Source organism: Anolis sagrei, chromosome 11, assembly GCF_037176765.1.
Source record: "Anolis sagrei isolate rAnoSag1 chromosome 11, rAnoSag1.mat, whole genome shotgun sequence".
In the NCBI taxonomy this organism is placed as follows: domain Eukaryota; kingdom Metazoa; phylum Chordata; class Lepidosauria; order Squamata; family Dactyloidae; genus Anolis; species Anolis sagrei.
Window position 1 is genome coordinate 33,483,984 of NC_090031.1, and position 20,232 is coordinate 33,504,215.

At 44.5% G+C, this 20,232-nt stretch overlaps 1 protein-coding gene across 2 annotated transcripts in view; it reads right to left on the minus strand.

Moving 5' to 3' along the window:
- The window catches only part of ELN (elastin), a 48,269-nt gene extending 36,029 nt beyond the window's left edge, over window positions 1-12,240 (minus strand). For both annotated transcript variants that reach the window (XM_067472175.1, XM_067472174.1), the window contains exon 1: window positions 11,855-12,240. In XM_067472175.1, the coding sequence (XP_067328276.1) occupies window positions 11,855-11,945 (91 nt within the window). In that variant the 5' untranslated portion in view covers window positions 11,946-12,240. The remainder of the gene's footprint in view (window positions 1-11,854) is intronic.
- Window positions 12,241-20,232: the final 7,992 nt, after the last annotated feature.

Below are 20,232 nucleotides of genomic sequence, written 5' to 3' on the forward strand. Positions count from 1 at the left end.
GTTGTTGGTGTTTGTACCCCTTACTCCACACTTCTCCCAGACCTGCGACTCAAACTGGTTCATATTTTTAAAATCTCTCCAATATAAGAACCTAGAAAATACATACGAGTTGCTTGGGGAATCAATCAAGTGAGAACAGAATAGTAGTAGTAGTACAAGTAGTAGTAGTGGTAGTAGTAGTATCTACATATGACAAAATATGTCCCCTGAAGGCATTTTCTAGTTCCTTCAGTGCAACTCTATGCTATTCTTGGGCCAGAAGTCCTTCATTTTAATAGGGTTTGCTATTATACATAGTTTCAGGGATCCAAATTAGCCGGTTGCCTCCTTTGAGACACAACAAACCACAAATCAGCCCCATGGATCCCACAAATCAACAGGAAGGATTACCGAGGATGAGTTACAAAGTGCAGAGAATACAAAGACTTGTGGTCTGTTATCTTAATTTATGGCCCATTTTGGAAACGAGGCCAAAAAAATATAAAAGACGTCCAGATATTACAAGTCATCGTGTAGATTGTTCCTTTTTTATTTTTTTGCTGGTGCTGAGGAGGACTGAGAGTTGGTTTCCTTTTATTGAGAGTAGAGCATCTGTTTTGGGTTTTAGTCCAGACTTTAAAGGAAACTGGCTCCCTACTGATGAGAAGAATAATGAAAATAATAATAGTAAAAAGAGAATCCACTTTGGGTTTTAGTCCAATTTTTAAAGGAACCTAGAAACCACCCCAAGATCACCCTAAATCCACCAGATCCTGCCTGACATTACATGCTAAGCAGGGTCTGCTTTGATTGATCTTTGGAGGGAGAGACCAGCGATGATAATGATGATGCTGATATTAATATTAATAATAATAATAATAATGTTCAACGTTCCTCTCCTAAAGTCTAGAGACTAAAAAAAGGGGGGCACATACAAACAAACACAGATGGGGAATGAACGAGATGAACTTAATCTCTTAACACAGGAAGGCTAAGATGGCCATCACATTGTGGAAGTATCCTAAAAGCCTTGGATCCCATCTGGTCTTGGAAGCTATGGTCAAGATTTGAATGGCAGACCCCTTATAAATATATTAGGTGATATTTCAGAGGAAGGAACTGACCAAATCCACCTCCTTGTCTAAGAAACTCCATTGGGTCACCATAGGTGACTTGAGGGGAAAACATATAGAGCGGGCATGGGCAAACTTCAGCCCTCCAGGTATTCTGGACTTCAACCCCCATAATTCCTAAAAGCCTTCCAGGAGTTGAAGTCTTAAACACCTGGAGGGCTGAAGTTTGCCCATGCCTGGCATAGAGATTGGGAAATGAATGAGATGAACTTAATCTCTTAACACAGGAAGGCAGAGAGGATGGGTGACTTGAATGCCCACAAAGTCACATGAGTCTGGGCCTCAAAGTGGTCAGAAGTTAAGACATTCACCAAGATATAGGTGTCTCCTTAAGGCAGTGGTTGTTAACCTGTGGGTCCCCAGATGTTTTTGCCTATAACTCCCAGAAATCCCAGCCAGTTTACCAGCTGTTAGGATTTCTGGGAGTTGAGGGCCAAAACATCTGGGGATCCACAGGTTGAGAACCACTGCCTTAAGGTCTCTATCAGTTGGAAAGGACCTGAAGGCACTCAACATGGAGGAGGAGTTGCTTCTCCCCAGAAGTCTTTCAAGATCTCCACCTCCATGTTGAGTGCCTTCAAGTCCTTTCCAACTTAAGGAAACCCTATCATGGGGATTTATGGAGTGGGAATTCGAACCAACATCTCTGGCAACTTTGGAAAGGTTTGGAGTGGAACCGCAAGCCATGGGATCTGTGTATTGTCTCCGAAGAAGAGCAAAGGAGGAGTTAAAGGAATGCGGCCCGTTTTCAAGCTTTCACCTGGAATGACCCCTTCCGAAGGCCGGGAAAGCGGCAACGTTGGAGGCTCCGTTTTAGGGAAAGAATTAAATCCAGCTGCAAATGCTGAGCTCCATCCATAAAAAAGAGCAAAGGACTCGCTTCACGGTAACCAAGCGAGAGATGTCTTACGGACCAAAAATAATGGCCTGTCGCCAGTTGACACATATCAAAGAATCGCTCCGAAATCAAAGGGAGATTGTGTTCCCAGGGGGGCTAATCAAGTCAAATAAAGCCCCAAAAGGATTTGTCCCTGTGGCCCATTCTGATTGGCCTCTAATCCCAATTACTCCTCTGCCATCCCTCTTTTCTCAGAGGCTTTCGAAACATCCCGGTTTCCATCCCTTCTGCCTCTTTTGTCCTCAGCTGCAAACCAAGTCCGAAATGCGATTGCCATTCAATTAACTCAGGAAAGGAGAAACTCCAGAATCCTAGAGTTTGGAAGGGGGCTCTAAAGACCATCCAGTCCAGCCCCCTTCTGTCAGACAGGAATCGCATTGGCCTTTTTTGCTGCTGCATCACACTCTTGTCTCAAGTTCTACTAAGACTCCTAGATCCCCTTTACATGGACATTTTCCAAGCCAATATAATACTATACATTTCTTCCTATTGGAAGGGAGCAAAAGTAAACAGTGGCCTTCTTGACTAAGGATCACAAGTGGCAGCAAGTGACCCTATGGACCGAAGCAATGGGGAAAATCCAAGACTAAAGCATAAGGACTTATAATTTGTCTCAATCGGAGCATTATTCTTCCTTTTGAGTCCGGGAAAATGACTTAGCGGCTTAAGCGGAGGGTTGCCAAGTCTCTGCCCGGTTGGCGAAAGGAACAATCCAGAACGATATCTTTATGGGATCGTTTCTGTGCAAAGCCTCAAACCCTAAGACCTTTGGGTTTTTTTTCTTTTTTGGGGAACGAGGGCTAATCTTATCTCCCAGGCCTTGCTTTCACAAGAAAGGGATCTTGTGAGGCTCAAAAAAACGAGATAAAGGGCAAAAGTTAAACAAATGCGGCTTAATGCGCTCCAGCTTAGTTCCTCCCGCTTTCCGATTAGCTCTGGCCGTTGCCAGGTTTATGGATTTGTGCAAACAATGCTCGGCCTGGTTTTCTTCTTACCCTCCCGTCCCTGCGGGGACATCCCGTTCCCTCCCTTGTTTATGTATTTACTTGAGTTCTATCCCAATAAAGGGAACGTTTATTGGGACGTTGGGTAGAGGAGATCCTATTCAGCAGCAATATATGGTAGACTGTACCTATTGCTGGAGGCTCCATTCATTACAGATGATGTCTCCTCCCTCATTTTGACTCAAAATGTACCAATCCAACTTAGAAACTTAGAAACAATTACAACTTAGAAACGATTACTACTACTAGTAGTAGTACTACTACTAGTAGTAATCGTTTCTAAGTTGGATTGGCACATTTTGAGCCAAAATTATGGAGGTAGTAGTGTTGTTGTTGTTAGGTTCTTCTGGGTTTTTTTTGGGCTATAGGGCCATGTTCTAGAGGCATTTCTCCTGACATTTCGCCTGCATCTATGGCAAGCATCCTCAGAGGTAGTGTAGTGAAAAAAACCCACAAGAACCTAGTGATTCCAGCCATGAAAGCCTTCGACAATACGTTGTTGTTGTTGTTAGAGGAGACAGCAAAGCTTATTCAGCTCATTCCAGAACTTTTGGAGGAAAATGGGTCACAATACCATTTTTAGTCGATTTTTTGTGTCTTGTTTAAGAGAGGAAAGTGAATTAATAATAATAATAATAATAATAATCTATACACATAATAAAAGTGAAAATATTTATGTATGTATGTGGCTGGGGTATCGACATACACGGACAAGCTCACACTTCCAGCTCCCACTACTTAGGAGACACCAGTGGCCCTCCCTCCAATGACACTGCAGGCTATAGTGAGCGCCAGAACATGTCCAAGAGTCCTGCCAATGTCCTCCACAAATGCCATACTGCCCACCACCCAAGTGAAGGCTTTCATACAGGGACCATTTCATCTTAGATTTTATGTGTTTCCTCCACCAAAGACATCCCAGTGCTTCTGACTCTCTCCATTGGTATGGAATTTCTATGGCCCCGCCCACTCTCTCCCCCTTAACTCTTTCCTATTATTTTCTATGGCACACAGCAAAACAAAGGAATTGATCAACAACTGAACATACTAAAGAGGTTTGGGGAGAATTCACCATGATTTATAGGAGTTGTGGGCACTGGGATGTATAGTTCACCTGCAATCTATGAGCACTCTGAACTCCTCCAAAGATAGTATTGGACCAAACTTGGCACATAGAGCCCCCATGAGCAGCAAAAAATACTGGATATCTTTGGGGAAAATTCACCTTGGTTTGGGGAAATTGTAGTTCACCTACATCCAGAGAGCACTGTGAACACAAACACTGATGGATCTGGACCAAACTAGGCACACAAAGCTGATATGCTGAAATTTGACTACTGAGGGGGATTTGGGGAAAACTGACCTTTCTATCTGGGAGTTGTAGTTCACCCACAACCAGAGAAACGGTAACCTCCACCCATGATGGATCTGGACCAAACTAGGCTCACATACCCAATATGCCAAAAATTGATCACTGGAGGGATTTGGAGAAAACTGAGTTTCCTTTCTGGAAGTTGTAGTTCACCCACAACCAGAGAAACAGTGACCTCCACCCATGATGGACCTGGACAGCACTTGGCACACAGAACTCCCATGACTAACCCAAGCTATTGGAGGGGGTTTGAGAGGACTGACTCACCATAGTGGGAGTTGTAGTTTACCCTGCAGCCAGAGAGTACACTGAATCCCACCGATGATGCATCTAGAGCAAACTTGCATAACAAACTTTAAGTACTGATGGAGTTTTTCAGAGTTAATGGCATCATGGGAGTTGTAGTTCACCTACATCCAATAATAATAATAATAATAATAATAATAATATCGAGTGGCATGCATACTCGATATGCCCACATTTGAATACTGGTGGGTTTTGGGGGCAATTGGCTTGGACATTTTGGAGTTGTAGGTACTGGGATGTATAGTTCACCTGCGATAACTGAGCACTCTGAACTCCACCAAAGATGGAATTGAACCAAATTTGGCACACAGAGTCCTCATGAGCAGCAAAAAATACTGGCAGTCTTTGGGGAATATTCACCATGATTTGGTGAAATTGTAGTTCACGTTCATACAGAGAGCGCAAACACAAACACCGATGGATCTGGACCCAACGTGGCATGCAGACCTGATATACCGAAATTTGATTACTGGAGGGGTTTGGAGGGAACTGGCCTTCCTTCCTAGGAGTTGTAGTTCCCCCACAACCAGAAAAAGGTGACCTACACCAATGAATAAGCCTAGAGATCATGTGGGATTTTGGTAACTCCGCTTCGAATCTCAGCCATGGAAACCCATGCCCGAGCCACACTCTCTCGACCTCCAATTTTGAATAAGTCTGATTGGTGGCTAAATCCTCGAGGAAATGATACTTGATAACATCTTCCCAAAGTCTTCCTATCTCTTAATGTTCACAACCAGGATTTTTTATTTTTATTAATATAGCCTGCCTTTTACACAACTCCGAAAAGGTTTCAGAAAGGGAAATCGATGTCAACCTGCCGCCCACTTTTTTGCAGGGGAAAAAAAGAAAGAAAATTGCCTTGAGAGGCCAAGATTGTAGGAAATGATTTCCATTTCTTACAGCTCCAATTACTCCACCCTCCAACGAAAAAGAAATATGGGGGAGAAAACTGAGAAATTGGAGATGCCGGAGAGGTCCAGGAAAGGGGAAGGCGCACCAGAGGTTGCTTGCTTCCAAGGAAAAAGCAAAACGAGTTGGAGAAGTTTAGTCTAGACGTTTGGGAAGAAATATTGGAGGAGGCAACACAGTGTTTTTTCCTGTAATCGCTCAATGCTGTGCGGAAATTCAGGGTTGCTGGAGGAATACATGTTGCAATACAAGGTTTAGCCTCTGAGCCTCACTAAGAGAGAAAATCGGGATATATATGAATATAACAACAACAACAACGGCAGAAAAGCTTGTTCATGAGGTTGTAAATTCACCGAAGCGGTACCTATTGATCGACTCACATTTGCATGTTTTTGAACTGTTAGGTCAGTGTTTCTCAACCTGGGGATCGGGACCCCTGGGGGGGGTTGCGAGAGAGTGTCCGAGGGGTCACCGAAAACCATCAGAAAACACAGTATTTTCTCTTGGTCATCTGGGTTACATGTGGAAAGTTAGGTCCAATTCTATTGTTGGTAGGGTTCAGAATGCTCTTTGATTGTAGGTGAACTATAAATCCCAGCAACTACAACTCCCAAATGCCAAGGTCTATTTCCCCCAAACTCCACTAGTGTTCACATTTGGGCATATTGAGTATTTGTGCCAAATTTGGTCCTGATCCATCATTGTTTGAGTCCACAGATGTAGATGAACTACAACTCCCAAACTCAAGATCCATGCCCACCAAACCCTCCTAGTGTTTTCTGATGGTCATGGGAGTCCTGTGTGCCAAGATTGGTTCAGTTCCATTGTTGGTGAAGTTCAGAATGCTCTTTGATTGTAGGTGAACTATAAATCCCAGCAAGTACAACTCTCAAATGATAAAACCAGTCCCTCCCCCCAACCCCACTAGTATTCAAATTTGGGTATATTGGGTAGGCTTGGGCAATCCATGGTTCTAAATGGTTCTAAAGTACTTACAAAACTAAAGTTCTGGTGGTGAAAATTTCAGAACTCTAACAAAACTTTCAAAATTTAATTATTATTTCATTATTGGTGATTTTAATGACAGAACCAATTAGGAACTGCCATTTATTATGAAATTTTGAGAGTTTTGTTAGAGTTCTGAAATTTTCACTACCAGAATTTTAGTTTTGTAAGTACTTTAGAACCATTTAGAACCATGGATTGCCCAAGCCTAATATTGGGTATTTGTGGCAAATGTGGTCCAGTGAATGAAAATACATCCTGCATATCGGATATTTACATTACGATTCATAACAGTAGCAAAATTACATTTATGAAGTAACAATGAAAATAATTTTATGGTTGGGGGTCACCACAACATGAGGAACTGTATTAAGGGGTCGCGGCATTAGGAAGGTTGAGAACCACTGTGTTAGGTTGACAGGAGCTGGGCCTAAAAGCAAGAACTCACCCTGCTCCTCTGATTCGAACCGCCAACCTTTTGGACAGCAAGTTCAGCAGTTCAGCGGTTTAACCCACTGTACCACCGGGGGTCCTATGCCAGTGTATAGATAGATAAATAGCCATTCCCTATGGATCTTTAGGCTCAAACTATGACAACCCATATCCTTATTGAATGTATTGCCTATGCTGAAACCATGATGATCCATAAGCTACTTTAATATATAGCCAATGAATCCTAAGGCTCAGACAACAACCCATAGACACCTTTGATGTATTACCAATGCTCAAACAAGGACAGCCCATAGGCTGATTCTGAGTATTGCCACAACAACCAATAATGGATTGTCAATGGGTTCCTATATTGGAAGAATAATATAAATAAAACAAACACCAACAAATACATGGTTAGATCCCATTGATTCTTATAGAAAACAACTCTTTCCTGTTCTTGTAATTGCCGTTAAGGTAATTTATTAGGTCCTGATGACTTGAATCCATTTGGAGTAGCTAGATATTCTTACACTACCAATACTGTGTGGCGTTTCCTTTACTGCTCTAATGGGAATTTTTAAATTTGATCAGCCCAATTAAAAATTAAAAAGCAATCCATTAAATGTGTTGGAAAGCCATTGGTTGCTATAAATTATAGAATGTGTCACCAATTTATCCCCCCAAAAAGGGGGACAGTCAAAATTTGCGACACGCAAGGATGACAAGTAGCTATTTCACAACTCAGCGGGAACGGACGCCTAGATTCCAGTTCTTTTCAACATGTGTTTCTCTGTTTTAAAAAAAGAACAACATATTTTCCAGTTTCATAAATTCCATGATGCACATATTTCTGCCTTCGTGGAGGGCCCAACGCTTCCAAAATTGGGGATTTTTTTCTTCTTCTGGCATCTTGTTCCATGTCAAAAGGACAAACTTTCCAAAAGAAAGGACTTTTCATATAAAGAGTATCAGCAGAATTTGATAAACAATTGCATCAAGGTAGATCTCAATCTTTTTGCAGCCAAATAACTACACATCCCAGCATTTTTATGAATGCTAGAGCAGGTGGGATTTGTAGTCTTTGAGGGATGCTCACACCTCCATCAGCTCCTAAGCTGGACTTCAGGGAACAATTTGGAAAAAGATTCCAAATCTTGCTCCTTTTTTGACTAATTCAGTGGTTCCTAACCTTTTTTTGACCAGGGACCACTTTGACCAGATACCACTTGAACCAGGACCACTTTGACCAAGGACCACTTGAGCAAGGACCACTTTGACCAGGGACCATTTGATCAAGGACCATTTTGACCAGGGACCACTTTACCAAGCATCACTTGAATAGGGACCACTTGACCAAGGACCATTTGAATAGGGACTACTTTGACCAGGGACTATTTGATCAAGGACCACTTGAACAGGGACTACTTGATCAGGGACCACTTTGACCAAGGACCACTTGACCAGGGATCACTTGATCAAAGACCACTTTGACCAGGGACCACTTTACCAAGCACCACTTGAACAGGGACCACTTGATCAAGGACCACTTTGAACAGGGACCACTTGATCAAGGACCATTTTGACCAGGGACCACTTTACCAAGCACCATTTGAACAGGGACCACTTGATCAAGGACCATTTGAACAGGGACCACTTTGACCAGGAACCACTTGACCAAGGACCACTTGAACAGGGACTACTCTCCAACATATATTATTATTATATTTTAATATAATAATGAAAAAAAACAATGTAATGATAATGTAATTACAATGTAATAACTACAATAACAACAACTGGAAGCAAAATATACACTCCCTTTCTCCCTCTGATGCTGGGAACTGTCAGCTTTATGTATAATCTGAATTGAAAGCATGCTGATCAGATTTGCAGATGGGACCAAATTGGGAATAAGAGCTAAGATCCCAAAAAGACAGGATAAGGATCCAAAAGGACCTTAACGATCAGAGAGCTGTTCAGCTAAAACTAACAGAATGCATTGCAAGAGGGAAAAATGTATAGTACTACACTCTGGCAGTAACCATGAAATGCACAGCTGTAATAGAATGGGTTTGAAAGGAGTCCATGCAAAAGGCATCTAGGTGTCTTCATAAAGAGACACAAGGAGAGGCAGGTAAGAAACAAAAGTATTATTATTATTATTATTATTATTATTACTATTATTATTATTATTATTAGCTGAACCTGAGCCAACAGTGTGATGCAGCAGTGCAAAAGGCCAATGTGATGATTCTGGGGTCTCGAGATTTTTAGGGTCTTCCTTGGATGCATTGTTGGTCAGTCAAGATGGCCTTTGGGGTCCTCCCGTGATCCCAGGATTCTCCAAACAGACTGCATCACCAGTGAAATATTTCACAAACCTATACTTATCAAGCACCTTTAGCTCGCTTGAGTCACAAAGCCAAGCCTTCCTCAGAAAGATCTCCCAAGCCTTTCTCATCCCTCTGAGACAACTCATCCACTGCAAAATTAGCCACATTTCTCTTCCAAGACTTATCCCAACCCAACCCAGTTGTCTCGCCGAAGCAGAGCATGGGAAGAATACATCATGTCAGTTTGAAATTGCTTCACTGCGAATGAATTGTGATTGCCAGCCGAAACCCAAGGGGTTCGGACAACTTGGTCCAAAAAAATATAGAAGTCGCAGACGGACGTGCAAAGTTTGACCGGACGAGAAGTTCTTAAAGAAGGAACAAGAGAACCCACTGGGCATTGGACAGATCTGAGAGACTATTGGTCCCATTTCTTGGATCCTTTGCAAGTTAGAAAGGGATCCCAAAGTGTCCAACAAGTGGGACCCATCTCCTGTTTCCATTCTCCTTTGCAACCAAAGTAACCTAGAAAAGGATGTCAGATCAGAACACAGGTGGCTCTTACTAACCAACTTGTGTGCAAATTAGAACAAAAACACACACTTTTCTGGTAACTACTCCTTTTCGATACAAACTCTCGGGCTTGATTGTCCCATGTTCTAACCACCATCCAGGCTTACTCAGAACACTTGTACATGCTCAGAGGCACTCTCTGATCCATCCCCATGACCAAGATTTGCAATTTGGAAACCATCTCTCAAACCCAGCTCATATTGCCACTCTTCCTACCCTATTTAGTTCTGATTTTTTAAAGTGAGGAATATAATGGTGGCATCACCATTTCCCTATCCAGCTGGTTTTGCAGACCCTCTTCCATCAGAAGGCTGGAGCAAAGAGTTGGGAAGTTTTGTTCCTTTCAGTGAAAGTGAGAGGAGGGATGCAAAGGGGGAGGAGGGAAGAAAAAAAAATTGGAAATCGGAGAAGACAAGACTGGAACATTGGAAGAAGTTCCCCAGAAAAGATGGAAAGGAGACAACAAGGTCCACCATCCATAGTAAGGGAAGACAGGGAAGTTCAAGATGCCCAGAGAAGAAGAAGATGGAAAGGAGACAAGATAGTCCAACACTGCAGGACGAGATCAGCCAAAAGTTGGAAGATCCCCAGCAAAGATGGAAAGATCAGAGAAGGAGAGGATGGCAAGGAGGAAAAAAGGACCACCATCTGCAGTAAAAGACCAGAAAGTCAGAATATGTCAAGAGGATGAAGTGAAAGGAGACACAGAGGTCTACATTAAGAAAAGACCAGAAAGTTAGAAGATGCCAAGAGAAGGAGAAGGTGGAAAAGAGGCAAGGAGGCCCACTGCTGTAGGGTGAGATGAGCAGAAAGCTGGAAGAGCTTCAGAGAAGGAGAAGATGCAGAGATGGTCCACCATCCACAAGAAGAGAAGACTGGAAAGTTGAAAGATGCCCAGAGAAGGAGAAGATGGAATGGAGGCAAGGAACACCATTTGCATTAAGAAAAGACCAGAAAATTAGAAGATACCCAGAGAAGAGGAAGATAGAGAGGAGACAAGGAGGTCTACCATCCACAGGAAGAGAAGACCAGAAATTTAGAAGACGCCCAGAGAAGGAGAAGATGGAGAGAATGCAAGGAGGTCCAATGCCACAGGAAGGGATGAGCAGAAAATTGGAAGAGCCTCAGAGAATGAGAGGATGGAAAGGAGAAGACTAGAAAGTTGAAAGATGCCCAGAGAAGGAGAAGATGGAATGGAGGCAAGGAGCACTATTTGCATTAAGAGAAGTCCAGAAAGTTAAAAGATGCCCAGAGAAGAGGAAGATGGAAAGGAGACGAGGTCCATCATTTGCATTAAGAGAAGACCAGAAAATTGGAAGATCCCGACAGAAGGAGAAGAAAAGGAGACAAGGAGGTTGACCATATGCAGAAAGAGATGAGCAGAAAGTTAGAAGATGCCCAGAGAAGATGGAAAGGAGACAAGGATGTCCACCATTCATATTAAAAGAACCAGAAAGTTAGAAGATGCCCAGAGAAGAAGATGGAAAGGAGACAAGGATGTCCACCATTCATATTAAAAGAACCAGAAAGTTAGAAGATGCCCAGAGAAGAAGATGGAAAGGAGACAAGGATGTCCACCATTCATATTAAAAGAACCAGAAAGTTAGAAGATGCCCAGAGAAGAAGATGGAAAGGAGACAAGGATGTCCACCATCCGCATGAAAAGAAGACCAGAAAGTTAAAAGATGCCCAGAGAAGAAGATGGAAAGAAGACAAGGAGGTCCAATGCTGCAGGAAGAGATGAGCAGAAAGTTGAAAGGTCCTCACAGAAGGAGAGGATGGAAAGGAGGCAAGGAGGTCCACCAGTAGCCTATCCAAGGGCTGGCCTTCCTTCTACATGGAGGGGATGCATGCTAACCCCCCAAACCAGGTAGCCTGAGCCTGGAGTGGGCTCTCCCTTTGCTTACCTCCTTGCCACGAAGCCGGGAGGCTGGAGAGGAGGAGAAGGAGGAGGCCGGCTGCTCCAGAAAGGAGGGAAGAAGTCCACGGCTTAGCCATCTCTCCCCAGCAATGCCCCAGTCTGCTGGCGGCCCGAGCGGTTTTATCCCAGCGGTGCCGCAGCTCAATTTGCGGCTTCCAGAGACTTTTTTTTCAGGGGGTGGGTGGGCTGAAAAAAGAGGGGGTCTAGAGAGAAGGAGGGAGGGAGAAGGAGGAGAACGGCCCGGGACACGACGTCATCCAGAGAGGGCAAACAAACAGGAGAGTTTTTTGGGCTGGCTTCCCTTGTTTCGAAAAATCTCTCCCTCTCGGTCGTCTGGGCCCAGTCTCTTGCCAAAAGCGAGCACAGCTGCCAAGAAAAGACAAGAGTTTGTAGGAAAAGGAGGTGTTTGGAGCTCCCTCTAGCTTGGGACGGCAGCCCTGACCCAACTCCATAAAGGATGTGTCTACACCGGCGAAAAGAAGGCAGACTCACTCCCAAATCCTGCAGTGGATCTGTCTCTGGGCCCAAGCTAACTCCAAACTCTCTTCATGCGCATCAGCGCTCTGCGGTTCACATCAGCACCATCCGGGCGTCCAACTGGTTCCAGGATTTCCAAGGCAATCACCTGTGCTTACTTCCATAGTGGTTTGAAACTGTGTTAAATGGTCAGTTAGACAGGGCCCTTGTTTGCCCACAACCCAACTTTCTTCAAAGCGAAGCAAAGTCAGAAGGAAGGACTACGTTTCACGGGAACTCCGGAGTGACTTTTGGTTCTTTGATGGTGCGGACAGCTCAAGTGAATCATGGAACCAGAACATCAAAGAGTTGGAAGAGACCCCAAAAGCCATCTAGTCCAACTTCCTCCTACCAAGCAGGAGGACACCACCTAAGCCCTCTTGACAGATGGCCATCCAGACAAAGATAATGGTCATAGATATGATATATATGATTGAGAGAAGGAGATATTTTTGTGTGTGTCAAAAGCAGCTTGAGAAACTTGAGATAATTGGCCGTCTGCAAGGATGTTGCCCAGGGGACGCCTAGATGTTTTTGGTGTTTTACCATCCTGTGGGAGGCTTCTCACATATCCCCACATAAGAAGCTGGAGCTGACAGATGGGAGCTCACCCACGCTCGCCAGATTCAAACCACTGACCTGTCTGTCAGCAGTCCTGCCGACATGAGGGTTTAACCCATTTTGCCACCGTGGGTTCTAGAATAATAAAAGTCTAGAACGTATGTATGTGGATGTATAGGTATGTGTGTATGTGGCAGCTTTCTGATTGGCTCCCACTTCCACAGGACACTGTGACCCCCATGAAAGACGAACCTGGACCAAACTTGGTACACATAACCCCCATGACCCATTTTACATCCTGGTGTAGTTTGGGGGAGGATGGCTGACAGATGGTGGGATTTGCAGTACTTTCAATCACTTCAGCTCCCACAGACCACTGTGACCCCACCAATGATGGAACAGGACCAAACTTGGTACACAGACCCCACATGACCCACTTTACAGCCTGGTGTGGTTTAGGGGAGGATGGACCACGGATGATGGGACTTGCAGTACCTTCACTCACTTCCTGAGACCACTGTGACCCCCACCAATGACAGATCAGGACCAAACATAGCACACAGAGCCCCCATCGCCCATCCTGGTGCAGTTTGGAAGAGGATGGACCATGGATGATGGGACTTGCAGTACCTTCCCTCACTTCCTGAGACCTCTGAGACCCACACCAATGAAGGATCAAGACCAAACTTGGCACACAGAGCCCCCATCGCCCATTCTACATCCTAGTGCAGTTTGGAAGAGGATGGACCATAGATGATGGGACTTGAAGGACTTTCACTCACTTCCTGAGTCCACTGAGACCCACACCAATGACGGATCAAGACCAAATTTGGCATACAGAACCCCCATGACCCACTTTACAGAAGGAGCTGATTAGATATGTTTGAAGAGGGAGAGAAATGGTAGATATATCTTCAAATCCTTCAATCGGAAGGGACCACAAGGAGGACACCAAGCAGGAAGACACCACCCAAGCCCTCCCTGACAGGTGGCCATCCCCCTCTGCTTAAAGACCCCCAGAGAAAGGGGCTCCACCACACTTGGAAAACAAGGGGGCCCAGACAATTGGGGGGGGGGGGGGACAGAACGTCTGGAGATAGCCTATCTCCAAAAGCATTCTTCCTTTGCTTCCAAACAGCTGAGCCGGAGATTCGGAGCCAACGGGGCTGAGGGCCAGACATGGCTCAAGCTGTTTTGTGCTCCGATATCCCACACCTGGAGCCCCAAAAAGGGCAAGGGAGGGCACCGGACGTGGCTGACACAACACAAGACACAGGCAGACAAAAGGAACATCCGATCCCCCGCAACGGCAACAATCTCTTGTCGCTCATCTGGGATGGATGGGTTTGCTTTGGCAGGAGGTTTTGCCGACACATTCCTGGGCCCTGCGATGTTCCGCAAATGGAAACAGGGAAGGGCCTGGCCATGCAAAGTACAGTCAAGATGGCACATGTTATTCATCGCGAAGACCAGGCAAGGTAGATGAGGATGCAGCCATTTGCTTTTGCCAGAGCCAACTGGGAAGGGTCCTAAGCAAATGCCTCTGTGTACTAAGATCTATATCTTTGGGAGGGGGAGGGGGAGGGGAAGGTAGGTTGGACTACAACTCCCAAAGGACATCCAGATGTTTTGGGTCCAGCTGCAAAGTCAGCCTGGCAGGCTTCCCTAGGTCAGCGACCGCAGACAGCGCTATGTTTCCCAATTTCAAGGGTGTGCATTTGAGTGTGTGTATATCTTTCTCTCTTTCTTTCTTTTGCTCTTTCTTTCTTTCTTCTCTCTCTCTCTCTCTCTCTCGCGTTTCCACTTGGCTCCGGACGGCTCCAGATGGCCATCTGTCTGTCTGGGAGGATGCAGGCTCCACTTCTGAAGGAACCGCTCTGTTTTCCTTTGCAAAAATGCCTTCTCCTCCCTTTCTTCTGTTCTCTTTCTCCCTTCATCCAGCTGCCTTGGTACTGGATTGCAAAACATGGTGAGGCGGGCGACTCGTGCGAGGAGAACACACAAGTTGCACTGAGAGAAAAGTCTTCTTGTCTGGTCTGAGACACCCCTTGCCACCTTTTTCCAAAAGGTGTAAGGTCATACAATGCTTTATATGAGGTTACACTGACCATACAACACCTTATATGACCCCACACTGATCATACAGTACCTTATATGCATCTATATTTACTATGCAATCCCTTATGAGCCTACTGATCATATAATGCCCTACCTAGAACAGCAACAACATGACTCCATACTGACCATACAACGCCTTATATGACTCCACATGTATCTATATTGACCATTCAATGCCTTATGAGTCTACTGATCATACAATGTCTTATATGCCTCTACGCTGACCACACAATGCCTTATGAGACTTTATACTGACCATACCATTTCTTATATGCATCTATGTTGACAATTCAATGCCTTATGAGTATACTGATCATCTAATGCCTTACTCTGACCCTATAAAGTGCTTTATATGTGTCTACACTGACAATGCCATGCATTATATGAGTCTATATTTACCACACAATGCCATATACTGACTGTATAATGCCTTAAACGAGTACACTGACCGTGTAATGCCTTACACATGTTCACACTAACCGTATAATGCCTTACACGAGTTTACATTGACCTTATAATGCCTTACGCGAGTCTATACTGATTGTATGATGCTTTACACAAGTCTACGCTGACTTTATAATGCCTTGCATGAGTCTACACTGACCGTATAATGTCTTACAGGAGTCTACACTGACCATATAATTCCTTACACTAGTCTACACTGACCGTATAATGCCTTACACGAGTCTACATTGACTGTATAATGCCTTACACGAGTCTACGCTGACCTTATAATGCCTTACACAAGTCTACACTGACCGTATAATTCCTTACACGAGTCCACACTGACTGTATAATGCCTTACAGGAGTCTACACTGACCGTATAATGCCTTACACAAGTCTACATTGACTGTATAATGCCTTACAGGAGTCTACGCTGACCTTATAATGCCTTACAGTATTTACACTGACCCTGTAATTCCTTACACGAGTCTACACTGACCGTATAATGCCTTACATGAGTCTACGCTGACCTTATAATGCCTTATGCGAGACTACACTGATTGTATGATGCTTTACATGAGTCTACACTGACTTTATAATGCCTTACATGAGTCTACACTGAGCATATAATGCCTTACAGGAGTCTACACTGACCATATAATGCCTTACGCGAGTCTACACTGACCGTATAATGCCTTACACGAGTCTACACTGACCATATAATTCCTTACACAAGTCTACACTGACCGTATAATTCCTTACACGAGTCCACACTGACCATATGATGTCTTACACAAGTCTACACTAACTGTATAATGACTTACATGAGTCTCCATTAACCATATAATGCTTTACACAAATCTACACTGATGATATAATGCCTTACACGAGTCTACACTGACTGTATGATGTCTTACACGAGTCTACATTAACTCTATAATGCCTTGGACGGGTCTACACTGACCATATAATACTTTACACGAATCTACACTGACTGTATAATACCTTACACAGGTCTTCACTGATCATACACCTGACATGAGTCTACACTGCTCATATAATGCCTTATATGAGTCTACACTGACCATATAATACATGATATGAGCCCACATTGACCATTTATATATTGCCATTTCTCACCGCCTTCTATGCCATTGTTGATGAGACCTGTTTGCAGCAATTGAAGCGAGCTGAGGCTGAGGGAACAAGGCGGGAGAAGAAGAAAATAACCAGGACAGAGGAAAACATGGGACGCAAAAGGAGTCACGGGTGTGTTTTTGGTTCGGACAAGAAGGTGGACACCCGCCAAGGACATGCCTCCTTGTCCTCCTTGTGCAAAAGCTCCGAGTTCCTGCTCCGTGAGTCACCCTCTGCTATGTTTAGCAGCTCCACGGGACGCCTCCGGCTCCTTTTCCAACAACATCGAGGAAAGGGGCGAAGATGAAAGCCAGGCCGAGGGCCCTCCATGCTGGGGCCAGCGGGCAGCCGGAGGCGGTATTGACCTTGGCTCTGCTTGGGCTTTGGCACTGTTCTCCCTTCGCTCGGCACCAGCTCCCAAGGCTGGTCTGCGTCTCCTAGGCCAGATTTGGTCTTCATTTGGACCTCGGAAACAGAGAGAGGTGAGGAGCAGGGCATCCCAAGGAAGAAATTGAATGGTGGGCCGCCACATCCCATCATCCTCTGCAAGAAGGGCATCCCAGTTGGATCCCAGTCTGGAGTTGGCTATAGTCAACACTCCATTGGGATTTCCTCAGATTTGGGATGCAGAAGCTTTCTGTAGAATGCTAAAGTTGGAAGAGACCTCAAAGGTCATCCAGCCTAACCCCATTCATGCAAAAAGACAATCTGAGACCTCCCAACAGATGACCATCCAGCCTGTGCTTATCATTAATTGATTGATTCGTTGATTGAATCATAGAATCCTAGAGTCAGAAGAGACTCCAAAGACCATTCAGTCTAACCCCATTGATACAAAAAGACACAATTCGAACCCTCCTGACAGATGGCCAACCAGCCTGTGCTTGACTATTAATTGATTGATTAGTTGATTGAATAATAGAATCCTAGAGTTGGCCATCCAGTCTAACCCCATTCATACAAAAAAAGCACAACCCAAGCCCTCCCAGCTATCCAGCATGTGCTTGATTATTAATTGATTGATTAGTTGATTGAATCCTAGAGTCAGAAGACACCCCAAAGGCCATCTAGTCTAACTCCATTCTACCATGCAAAAAGGCATATTCTGAGCCCTCCTGACAGATGGCCATCCCACTTGTGCTTAATTAATTGATTAATTGGTTGATTGATTCATAGAATTCTAGAGTTGGAAGAGACCCCAAAGCTATTCTGCCATGCAAAAGGCACAATTTGATCCCTTTCAACAGATGGCCACCCAGCCTCTGAAAAATCCATTTCATAGAATCATAAAGTCCTAGAGTTGGAAGAGACCCCAAAGGCCATGCAAAAACCTATTTTGGGCACCAAAGTTGGGAGGGCATTGATTGCATCTACCTGCCTGGTAGAAGGGAGTTGGGCTGGATGGCCTTTGGGGTCTCTTCCCACTCTAAGGGCCCATGGTTTTGCCTCCTTCGCACACCCAAATGGTGCCAAGGTCAGGTCACAAGCAAAGGGAGCTTGGCCTATGCAGTTTTGCAAGGTTTTTGCAATGGACAAGAATGACCCTCTGTCTCTGAGCCGCTCTGCAGGTGTGGCGCCCCAAGCCTTCGGTGAAGGAAAGAGACGCTGAGGACATGGCTGGCAATCGGCAAAGAGGGCCCTTCCACTCCAGAAACCACACTGAGGCCAGGAAGGTGTCTGCCTCCATGCTGGGCAAGAAAGAGGAAAGAAGGAAGGGGAAAAAAGGAGGGGAAAATGGCATGAGTTCATCCATGCTGGGCCATGTGTGGCAAGGAGGAAAGAAAGAAAGAAAGAAAAAAGGAGAGGGAGGGCGGGTGGGAGGGAGGGAAGGAGGGAGGGAAGGAAAGAAAGAGAGAGAGAAAGAGAAAAAGAAGGGAGTTTCCATGTTCCTCCATAGTGGGTCATGTTTGCAAAAGATAGAACGAAAAAGAAAGAAAGAGAAGGAAATAAATGATTTTCATCTTCTTCTCTACTGTGGCATGAAATGAATGAATGAAGGAAGGAAGGAAGGAAGGAAGGAAGGAAGGAAGGATGAAAGAAAGGGAGGGAGGGAGGGAGGGAGGGAGGGAAGGGAAGGGAAGAAAGGAGGAGAGAGGAAGAGGGAGGAAGGAAAGAAAGGGAAGGGAATAAATGACTTTCGTCTTGCTCCCTACTGTGCCATGTTAGGAAGGAAGGAAGGAAGGAAGGAAGGAAGGAAGGAAGGAAGGAGAAAGAAAGGAAGGAAAGAAAGAAAGAAAGAAAGAAAGAAAGAAAGAAAGAAAGAGGAAAGGAAATAAAATAAATTAAAGGACTTTCATCTTCCTCTCTGCTGTGGCATGTTAGAAAGGAAGAAAGGAAGGCGAGAAAGAGAAAGGAAATAAATGTCTTTCATCTTCCTCCCTGCTGGGACATGTTAGGAAGGAAGAAAGGAAGGAGAGAAAGAGAAAGGAAAGGAATGACTTTCATCTTCCTCTCTGCTGTGGCATGCTGTGGCAGGAAAAAAGAAAGGAAGGAAAGGAAAGAAGGAAAGAAAGGATTTTCTTCTTCCTCCCTGCTGTGACATATTAGGAAGGAAGGAAGGAAGGAAGGAAGGAAGGAAGGAAGGAAGGAAGGAAGGAAGGAAGGGACTCTCATCTTCCTTCATTCTGTGACATATTGGAAAGAAGGATGGCACCCCTCTGTGTTCATCTCCACGTACATATTTTGCCTTTTGTATAGAGGGATTAGCATTTCTTAGCTAGGATACCAAAGTAGAGCCTCCCTAGATAAGGGCAGCCTATCCCCAAATGGGAGATACTAAGTCCTAATAATGCTTAGCCTCCAGACTTTGGATCTTTGTGGCTCACCAACAAAAACTCAGTTGCAAAACCATCTTCCAGATTCATAGGTTTCAAACAGAAAGAGAACCAAGACCGATCCGCTATTTCTTTTTCGGCGAGCTGTTCCTTTCCGTCTTGCATATTTCAAGTGATAGGATGACGGTGATTATTATTATTTTTGAAAAGAACCCCTTAATGTGTAGCACATGCTACGCGATTTCACAACGAGACACAACATCAGCGCTAATAGAAGAAAATAGCCTGATGGCGCAAGGGAGATGTCGAAGAAATCCATCACGGTTGTGGAAGCCGGCCAGCCGCCCGTGCAAAAAGGAAAAAAAAAGAATATATATAAAACAAGCCCAAGAGAAACCTGGGAGTGGAAGAGAAACATGGATATTTTTTTTCTCTAATTTTTTTTTGAACCCAAAGAAACACAACCCACTCCTTTTCCTGTGCTTAGAATAAATTGTTCTGTCTATAAGAATTGGCTCGGTGTGGAGTGTCGGAATGAACGTTGAAGGCAAGGAGATCTTTGGTTGAAGGCAAGGAGATCTTGGGTTCCCCATAATGTGTGCACCCCAATCCCATTTCTACATAGGAGTTTGGGATGTGTCTCATCTCACACTTTCCAAGGAGCCTTAGTAGACCACAAGCCAAACTTGAGCCAAGAACGTAATACAGCAATGAAAAAGGCCATTGCAGTTCTCAACTGCGTCCATAGGAGTCTAGTGTCTAGACTGACGGGGTCATATAGACCATGACTTGACAATGGTACGTGCAAGAGGG